General features: G+C 46.9%; 1 protein-coding gene across 1 annotated transcript; it reads left to right on the top strand.

Moving 5' to 3' along the window:
- Positions 1-8,117: 8,117 nt before the first annotated feature.
- Positions 8,118-10,150, top strand: LOC139361176 (protein FAM90A5-like). Its single transcript, XM_071089654.1, has 3 exons — positions 8,118-8,170; positions 8,428-8,536; positions 9,188-10,150. Exons 1-3 carry the CDS (start codon positions 8,118-8,120, stop codon positions 10,148-10,150), a joined length of 1,125 nt encoding a protein of 374 aa, XP_070945755.1.
- Positions 10,151-10,594: the final 444 nt, after the last annotated feature.

Below are 10,594 nucleotides of genomic sequence, written 5' to 3' on the forward strand. Positions count from 1 at the left end.
ATTACTGTACATAAAACAGATTGCCTTCCTTTAACTCTGTAAATAATATTATCTTGCCTAAATTCTCCAAAACGCATCGCTCTGCAGTATCCTATAGTGGACATAGGTTTCCTGACCAATGAGCAGTAAAAGTAAGTGTGTGCGACTCACCTATGTTCTTATCAAAATGGAAATCCCCGAATCCCACCAGTTAGAACAACATGACAGAATGTCAGGATTTTGGAATATATAGGTTTTCTGTAAGGTTATTAGGTACTGATTCCATTTTTAAAATAGATATCAATATATTTAGATGACCTATTTCTCCTGTGTTTTAGTATCAATAGGTTGTGTCTTTTAATTCATTCAGTTGGTCTAAGTTATAACTTTGCGGTTATGGAAATTGTAATATTCTTTATTATTTTATCATCCATGGGCTTTCTAATATAAAGGCCTCTTTTAATTCTTCTATTATTAGGTTGGTGCCAAAGTAATTGTGGTTTTGGACCGTGAATTTTAAATTTTTATAATTAGACTGCAACATATCTTTATTAATCAAAATAGAACCCATTACAATGGACTGGGCACAGTGGCTCACGCCTGTAATACCAGCAATTTGGGAGGCTGAGGCGGGCGGATCAGGAGGTCAGGAGTTTGAGACCAGCCTGACCAACATGGTGAAATCCCCTCTCTACTAAAAATACAAAAAGTAACCGGGCGCGGTGGCATGTGCCTGTAATCCCAGCTACTCAAGAGGCTGAGGCAGGAGAATCTCTTGAACCCAGGAGGCAGAGGTTACAGTGAGCTGAGATTGCACCTTTGCACTCTGGCCTGGGCGACAGAGTGAGACTAGGTCTTTAAAAAAAAAAAAAAAAGAAAAGAAAAGAAACCATTACATTGAACACATTTTTGCCAAAGAGAAATAAACTTGTTTATTCCATGCTTTCAGGGTTCGATGAACTCTTGGAAAGCATTTTCTGCACCCTGCTGGTTGTGTAAGTGTTTTCCCTGCAAAAAGTTGTCAAGATGCTGAAAGAAGTGGTAGTTGGTTGGCGAGAGGTCAGATGAATATCGCAGATGAGACAAAACTTCACAGCCCAGTTTATTCAACTTTTGAAGTCCTGGTTGTATGACATGTGGTCACGCGTTGTGGAGAACCGGTCCCTTCATATTGACCAGTGCCAGCTCCAGGTGCTGCAGTTTTCCATGCGTCTCATCGATTAACTTGGCATACTTCTCAGATGTAATGATTTCACCAGGATTCAAAAAGTGTAGTGGATCAGAAGACCGGCAGCTGACCACCAAACCGTGACCATGACCTTTTTTTGGTACAAGTTTGACTTTGGGAAGTGGTTTGGAGCTTCTTCTCAGTCCAACCAGTGAGCTGGCTGTTGGATGAAATCCACTTTTCTTTTCTTTTTTTTTTTTTTTTTTGAGACGGAGTCTCGCTCTGTCGCCCAGACTGGAGTGCAGTGGCGCGATCTCGGCTCACTGCAAGCTCCGCCTCCCGGGTTCACGCCATTCTCCTGCCTCAGCCTCCCGAGTAGCTGGGACTACAGGCGCCCACAACCGCGCCCGGCTAATTTTTTGTATTTTTAGTAGAGACGGGGTTTCACCGTGGTATCGATCTCCTGACCTTGTGATCCGCCCGCCTCGGCCTCCCAAAGTGCTGGGGTTACAGGCGTGAGCCACCGCGCCCGGCGAAATCCACTTTTCATGGCATGTCACAATCTGATCAAGAAATGGTTCAATGTTGTTTCATAGAAGAGAAGATGACACTTCAAAAGGATGATTTTTAAAATATTTGCTCAGCTCATGAGGCACCCGCTTATCAAGATTTTTCAGCTTTCCAATTGGCTTCAAAAGCTGGATAACCATACAATGGTCGACATTCAGTTCTTCGCCAACTTCGTGGGTATGTGTAAGAGGATCGAATTCAGTGGTTGCTCTCAATTGGTCGTTATCAACTTCTGGCCCAGAGCCTGGGGCTGAGGCTGCCATGACCACCCTGTTCTCTTCCTTCTGGGGTCCCCAGGAAGCTCCCAGGACTGAATGATCCCCATAAAACACAGTGTACAGGATGGGAGGGCTGGAGGTCAATTACGCCCAACACCTACCACCACAACCAAGAGGCCCCCATAGAGGTTGGCCCTGAGCTGTGTGTCCCTGTGGGATGCAGGCTCCCACGGATACCTCAGGGGATGAGCATGGGTCCTCCTGGCTGACAGAGCCTGGTGGGCACTGGGTGTGTGGGGCCTGTGTAGGTAGGTTGGACAGCACTGGGCCTAGCCAGGGAGCCAGGGACTGGTGTGGCCAAGTTGGGCAACAATATGTTGCCAGAACCGAAACTACAGTGCAATCAGCCCAGCTGGTAGGGAGAAGGAGGCCTGCCTGCCTAGCAGGACCATCCACCCCTGTACTGGCCCCAAGTCCAGACTGCCTGCCTGTACTGGACATTGCCTTGTCCAGGAGGCCTGGGCATGATGATCAGGTGGTGTGTCCCTGGGTTCCAGGCCTTGGTGGTCCCTTGGGAGCCGAGCATCCTCTGGGCAGGAGGAGGGCCCGCGGTCCACTGTTTGCATCGGCCCCTGGGGGTATGCCCCCACCCCAGCTCCTCAGTGCACATGGGGACGTGGCCAGGGCTCCTCACCTGCTCTGTGGCTCCAGCTCTGAGCAGCTCATTGGGTGACTCTGACAGCTTCCTCCCCAAAGCTTGGGTCCTCATCTGTGGGAATGGGGTGTCCCAGGCCCCCTGCAGACAGGAACCCACCCCCAGAGCCTCTGGTGGGCCCTTCTGGGCTTTCTTACCTACTGGCTTGTGAGACCCGGTTGTCCAAACTTGGTGTCCTATTTTTATTTTGGCCTTTTTGTTAGTGTGTGTTTTCTGTAACTACTGCTGTGTAGATCTTCTATTTGAGTTTTAGGTAGAGAATCTTGCCCACCCAGAGGTCCCCCACCCCAGAGAGCCTTCACTTCTCCCCCCACCGGGCTGGCCCTGCCTGTGCTCCGCTTGGTGTGAATGTTGAGTGTGATGGATCCACACGGCTGCTTGACCCTGCATCTCCCCTCTTCTTGCTGAGGCCGGTTCTGTTCTCTCTTTCTCCACCTGAACTGCACTTGAAGCCAAGACGAAGGATGAGAAGTGGTTGCTACGAAGGACCCTCCTGCAGCGAATCTGCTGTGAGGAGGCCACGCTGGCCCAGCCTGTCATTTCCTTCTGTAAGCTCATTCCAGAGGTCGGCAAGGGGCGGCCTGTCCCTGCCTGCTCTTGTCGCCTGTGAATCAAGAATGGATTTTACATTTCCAACTGGTTGAACAAATAAAAAAATAACACTTCATGACACTGAGAAGTTTCCATGTCCATAAGTAAAGTTTGATGGGGGTGCAGTCATGCCCATCTCTTCACAGGCCACCTGCAGAAGGCTGCTGTCGTGCAGCCATGGCAGAGTTGCATCCTTGAGGCAAAGGTCAGTTGGCAAAGCTGAAAATACCGACTCCTAGCTCTTTAGGGAAACAGTTTCCAGTCCCTGGTTTAAGGGTTGTGTGGCAGAACCCCAGGATCTTGGTCAGTTTGTTCCTCACTCAGGGCCTGCTGTGGCCTTCGCTAGTATGTCTGCAAAGTCTGTGTGTTATGGTGCCTCTCATGGGGCGTTGAGCTCTGTCGTGCTAGATTTCAGGGTGTCTGCCTCATAGTCACCTGTCTCACCAACAGAGACCCTGTGGCCAGATTGAAACTAGTAGGAACTGTTGGTCTTTGGCAGCAAGGATACCTTAGAGCTGAGCTTCCACCCACCCTGAGGTGGTCCCATGACACTCAATGTCTGGGTCAAGTTTGGGGCAGGGCTGGTGTCCTGAACTGCCCTGCGATGTGGATCGTAATAGCCAGTGGGGAGAGGGGGATGCTAGTACTCCCCATATCGTGGGGAGTGCCTCACTCCCTGCGATGTGGATCGTAATAGCCAATTTCTCCCCCCTGCAATGTGTGTCCATACTTAGCAGTCTCTTTTTTTCAGGATATTACGAACAATTTCAAAGGTTGTGTGTAAACAGCCTGCGATAGGAGAACGAATACCATCCTCTGCACCTCCGGATATTAGGAACCATATCACACAATGAGTGTACACTTTTTGGGAGATTTGGGATAATGTCGTCCTGTGTTTCCCTGAATATTTGGAGAAATATCACAGGGTGGCTGTATAGCCACTACTTCTTGGCTGGAACATCATACTTTACCTACTGGAAATTAGGAGCAGTATCACAGACTGGGTGTCAAGCCACTGTCATACTGGAAGTAATATCATGCTCTCCCCCACAAGTCATGAGGAACAATATCACAGCGGGTGTGTACCTTCTCCGGTAGTGGGAGTAGTATCATCATCTCTTCCTTTAGATGACAGGAACAATATCACAGGGTGGGTGTACAATCTGTGTGTTTTTGGAAGCAACGTCATTCTCTCTTCTTCTAGGTTTTACTACTCATATCACAGGTGGGGTGTACACTCCTTGTTATATTGGATGGAATCTCATCCTCTTTCAACCTGTAACTTTAGAACAATATTCCATGGGGTGTGTCCATCCCTTCAATATTGGTACTAATACCATCTTCTCCTTTCCTGGATATGAGAAACAATATCACAGGAGGGTGTACACCCCTTGCAATGTTGGTAGTAATATCACCTCTCCCCTGTTGTTATTGAGGACAAAATCCCAGGGTGGCTGTACGGTTCCTACTTTATTGGGAGTAATATCAACCACTTACCCCCTGGATATCAGGAACCATATCAGACAAGAGGTGTCCACCCCCTTCGATATTGTCAGCCATATCATCTTCTTCCCGTCTGCATATTAGGAATGATACCCCGGCGCTGGGGGCGGTGTACACCCTCTGCGATATTGGAAGTAAAATCAGCCTCTTTCCCGCTAGATATTAGGAACTATATCACAGGTGTGTGTGCACCTTCTGTGATATTGGTAGTACTCTCAGCCTCCACCTCGCTGCATATTAGGAACAATATACGGGGGGCAGGGTGGTTACACGTCCTGCAATGTTGAGAGTAATATTCTTCCCTTTCCCCTGTACGTTAGGAACTACATAACAGGGGTCTGTATGCCTTCTGCGATATTGGGATTAATGTTATCCTCTCCCCCACTGAATGTCAAAAACAATATCACAAAAGGGTGTACACCCCCTGCGATATGGCCAGTAACATCATCGTATCTACCTTTGGATACTAGAAACAACATCACAGAGGGTGTGTATACTCCCCTGCGATATTGGGCATAATGTTATCCTCTCTTCCCCTGGATATTAGGAATGATATCCCTGGTGGTGGGATGTGGAGTACATTAAGAACAACATCACTGGGTGGGTGTACACCCCCTGCGATATTGGGTGTAGTATCATCCTCTCTTCCGGATATTGAGAACAATAACACAGGAGGGGTGTACAGCCCCAGCCCCTGCGTTATTGGGAGCAATAGCATCTTCTCCCCCTCTCGATATAAGGAACAATATCCCAAGGTTGGTGTACATCCCCTGGGATATTGGGCGTAATGTCATCATCTCCCAAAGTGGATATTGGGCGTAGTGTCACAGGGAGGTGTACGCCTTCTTTGATATTGGGAGTAATATCATCCTCTCCCCTCAGGATCATAGGCAAAATATTGAAGGGGTTTCACCACTCCTGTGATTTGGTCAGTAATATCATCCTCTCCCCACCTAGATGTTAGGAACTATATTACAGGCAGTTGTACACTTCTTGTGATATTGGGAGTCATATCATCCTCTCTCACTCAGGATATAAGGAACAAGATACTGAAGGGATGGACACCCACTGTGATAGTTTCAATAATGTCATCCTCTATCCCCTGGCTATTAGGAATAACATCATAGAGGGGTGTACACTTTCTTCAATATTGGGAATAATATCATCCTCTCCCAGCTGGATATCAGGAACAAGTCTATTAATTATTAATATTAATAAATATAGTAAAATTTAATAGCAATCATCGATATTAATAATCACAATATAGTATAAATTAATACTGGTAAAAAATATTAACGATTAGTATAACCATCATAATATCACTATTAACAATAAAATGATGTCAGCAATTAATGTTACTTAAATCAATACTAAGTGATGTAGGTAATAAAATAATAATTAATATTAAGAACTAATAATATTGTTAAATGACATTAATATTACTAATTATTTTCAAGCGTCCATAATCATATATTTAAAATAATTATCCATAATTAATAATGGTATCCTATTAATAGTGTCATTGATAATTATTAAAATCGACATAGATGTTTAATAATTAATCATATTATTACTCCTAATACTGCAGGGGGTGTACACCTACCTGTGATGTTGTTCCTAATATCCAGGGACAGAGAGCATGATTTTAGTTTTAATATCATAGTAGGTGTGCACTCACCCTGTGCCACTGATGCTAATATCTAGGGGGTAGAGTATGACATGACTCCCAACATAGCAATGAATGGAAAGCCACCCAGTGATATTGCTCTTAATATTCACGGAAGAAGCCTATGATATTACTCCCAATATCGCAGGGAGGGTACAGCTCTTCTGTGATATGGTTCCTAGTATCCAGAAGGGGAGAGGATGATAATAATTCCAGTATCGCAGGCTGTGTTCACCCGCCCTGTGATATTGTTATTTATATCCTGGAAGGGAGAGGATGATATGACTCCCCGTAGAGCAGGAGGCGTACACCCAGCCTGGGATATTGTTCCTAATATCCATGGAGAGGAGAGGCTGATATTACTTCCAATATGGCAGAGGATGTACATCCACCCTGTGATATTCTTCTTAATATTCCAAGGCCGAGAGGTTGGTATTACTCCCAGTATCGCAGACACTGTACACCTCCATATGATACTCTTCCTGATATCCAGAATAGGAGAAGACGGTTTTAATGCCCATATCGCAGGAGGTGAACACCCACTCTGTGATATCTTTCCTAGTATGCAGGGGGAGAGAGGATAATATTATTCCCAATATTGCAGAAGATGTACACATGTCCACCAGTGATATTGTCCTTAATAATCCAAGGCACAGATGATGATGTTACTCCCAATATCACAGAAAGTGTACACCCCCCAGTGATGTTGTTCCTATGATCCAGGATGGGAGAGGATGATATTATTTTCAATATCGCATGGAGTGTACACGCCCCTGGTGATACTGTTCCTAATTTCCACCAGGGAGAGGATGATACTACTCTCAATATCACAGGGATTAAAAACATGGGGGTATACAGTGTCTGTGATACTAGGAGTAATATCAACCTCTCGGCCTTGGAATATAAAGAAGAATATCACAGGGTGGATGTACACCCCCTGCCACATTGGGAGTAATATCCTCTCCCTTCCAAGATATTAATAACAATGTCACAGGGCCGGTGAACACAGCCTGCAACACTGGAATTATTATCATCCTCTCCCCCTCCGGATATTAAGAATCATAACACAGAAGAGCTGTACCCTCCCTGCGATACTGGGAGTAATATCATATGCATATTCCGTGAATATTAGGAGCTATATCACTGGGTGGCTATCTATTCATTGCTATGTTGGGAGTCATGTCATACTCTACTACACTGAATATTAGTGTAGCATCACAGGGTGAGTGTACACTTATTGTGATATTAAAACTAAAACCATGCTCTCCCTCTCTGATATTAGGAAAGACATCACAGGTAGCTGTATACACACTGCAGTATTAAGAGTAATAATATGATTAATTATTAAACATCAATGACTGATTTTAACAATTATTGATGATACTAATAATTAATAGGATACCATTACTAATTATGGATAATTATTTTAAATATATGATTATGCATGCTTAAAATTAATTATTAATATTAATGTCACTTAGCAATGCTAGTAGTTCATAAAATTAATCATTATTTTATAACCAACATCACTTAGTATTGACTTAAGTAACATTAATTGCTGATATCATTATTTAATTACTAACAGTGATATTGCTATTAATTATTAATACTAATCGTTAACATTTTTAACCAGTATTAATTTTTACTATCTTTATTGTGATTATTATTATCGATGATTCCTATTAATTTCTATTATATTTAATAATAATGATAATTAACAGACTTGTTCCTGATATCGAGCTGCGGGAGGATGATGTCAGGTGGGGAAGCTTTGTGCAGGTTCCCCATGACAGGGGGGAAAGCAACGGAATCCAAATACTGGTCCTTACTTGGGAAGCCAAGAAGGCCACTGGGAGGATGGGAAGGTTGGCACATGAGGGAAGGTGCAGAGGTGGAAAGGGCATAAGAGTTCCATTTATTTATCACAAAACACAGAACAGGACTGGGCCAGAGACTGAATTCTTCCTGTCTCCTGGGGAAAACCAGATACATGGCCTGAACTTTTTCTCTTCTGCAGGCAACAAGACCCGCAGAGGAAGGCTCCCTTCCAGACCTTTTCTGGGAAACCTTTGGAGAAGCCGCTGCCAAATCGAAAAGAATCCATGGAATCTTGGATTTATCTGAGGGTGAGTGTCACCATGGGTCCCTGTTCTTTGCTCCACTAGGTCACTCTGGTTGATTTTCTTTCAGGTTCTCGTGTGTGTGAGGGGATCGGGGAACCCTTCTTCCCTGCCTTCTTGGGGTCAGGGACTCCACGATCCTTCCAGGTCCATTTGATTCCAGGTGAAGGCATCTGAAGATGCCATATTTCCTGTTGCTTTCTGTGCAATGATGGCAAGCCTGCCAACAACGTCTTCCTAGCGGCGTGAGGAAATTAGTCCCTCAGGGGCCCCAAACATGGAGGAGGCTCACCCTAGGAACATGCATGTTTTCAGAAAAGGCGTCCTGGGAACCCTTGAGCCACCAACCTGTCTTCAGAAGGGCATTAGTCCGTCCCACTTCATGGAAGGCTGAGTGGAGGCACTTTGATCCAGTGAATGCCCAAGACACAGTCTTTAGAAAAATGGTATTCTTAGATCATAGCTCAAGAGTGCATTTTTCATGGGTCTTGTCCCGATCAGCACTCACGTTAAGGATCTGTCCCTACTTCCAAGGACCGCCTGTCCATACCATATTAAGAATTTCCTGCTGTGTGCACCTTGTCTTTGGATGTGGTTGATTTCCATATTGGCTCGATGCTGACGAACTTCTAACGTGTGTGGTCTCCTTTCTTTCAGGTTGTAAGCAGGCCAATGCCGGTCCACACAACCAATAAGAGGCCACGCGTGGACCCTGCCCTCACTGATGGCTCAGCTACGAAAATGTCTGACACGGTATCCGTCTTGGCTTCACTGTCTCCCCTCAGAAAAGCCAGTCCGAGCTCCTCGTCAAGTCTCCGACCAAAGGAACGACAGACAGGGGCTGTGGCCGACATCCCTCAGCCTGGAGTCAGGCAGCAGGGCCCGGAGCCTCTCGTCGTGGTGAAGCCGACACACAGCAGGCCTCAGGGTGGCAGTCGAGAAGTTCCCCAGGCTGCCTCCAAGCCCCACGGCCTGATCCGGGTCATCAGCCCCCAGGCACAAGACAAACGTGCTGCGGTGACCTCACAGCCCTGCCCACCAGCCGACACACACAGCTTGGGCCTCGGCTCCAATCTCAGTTTCAGGCCAGGAGCCAAGAGAGCTGCCCAGACTCCGACTCAGGCTTGCCTGAACTTCCCCAAGGAACCGAGAATGGGTTCCTTCCAGATGCCCGAAAATGCCCTCCAGGGAGGTGAACTGGGGGTCCCGGAGACTCTCCAACCTCCGCCATCTGCAACCGAACTCAGACCAAGTCCGTCTCCCCAGATGAGCAGGGGGACACCCGCCCAGGTGCCCAGCACCAACCGGCAGCCTCTGCACAGCAGACCTTGCCTGCCTACTGCCCATGCCTGCACCATGTCCCATCACCCAGCGGCCAGCCACGATGGGGCCCAGCCTCTCAGAATGCTCTTCTGGAGACTGGAAAACGGATGGTGGAGCTCCAGCCTCCTGACAGCTCCCTCATTTCCCTCTCCTGAGAAGCCGGGAGCCTTCCTCGCTCACAGCCCTCATGTCTCAGAGAAGTCTGAGGCTTCCTGTGTTGCTGTCCCCCTGAGTGTCCTCTATGAGTACCTTCAGGTTTCCTCCTCCTCAGAGAACAGCGATTCTGACCTGGAGTGAGACTACAGGTGGCCGGGGCTCCATTGCGTCCAGCTCCCGTGATTTGGAGGGGTCTGTGGGACTGAGGAGCACAGAGCAGAGAGCAGACTGTGTGTGGTGACTCCCAAGCTCCCCGGCTGGGGTGCTTCTGTGGATGTTGGAGCCCAGGCCAGGCAGGGACCAGATGCAGAGACTCTGCCTCATCAAATTCTGGTGAGGGACATTGTAGTTCGCCGGGATCTCCGGAAACCCGCCACCAGAAGCTTCTGTGCCAGTGATTCGTTGCCTCAGAAACTGGGTGACGGTGACGCGCGGGATTCAGACTTCCGCTGTGATGTCAGTAGGAAACCGGGGAATGACTGTGTGTTTGCTCTCTAGATGACTGAATCAGGGAACAGTTAGGGAACCCTGAGAGATGCAGGCCTTCAGCTGTGCCCCGCCCTGACAGCAGTGTTTTGGACGCTG

Source organism: Macaca nemestrina (genome assembly GCF_043159975.1).
Source record: "Macaca nemestrina isolate mMacNem1 chromosome 14 unlocalized genomic scaffold, mMacNem.hap1 SUPER_14_unloc_2, whole genome shotgun sequence".
Taxonomy (NCBI): Eukaryota; Metazoa; Chordata; class Mammalia; order Primates; family Cercopithecidae; genus Macaca; species Macaca nemestrina.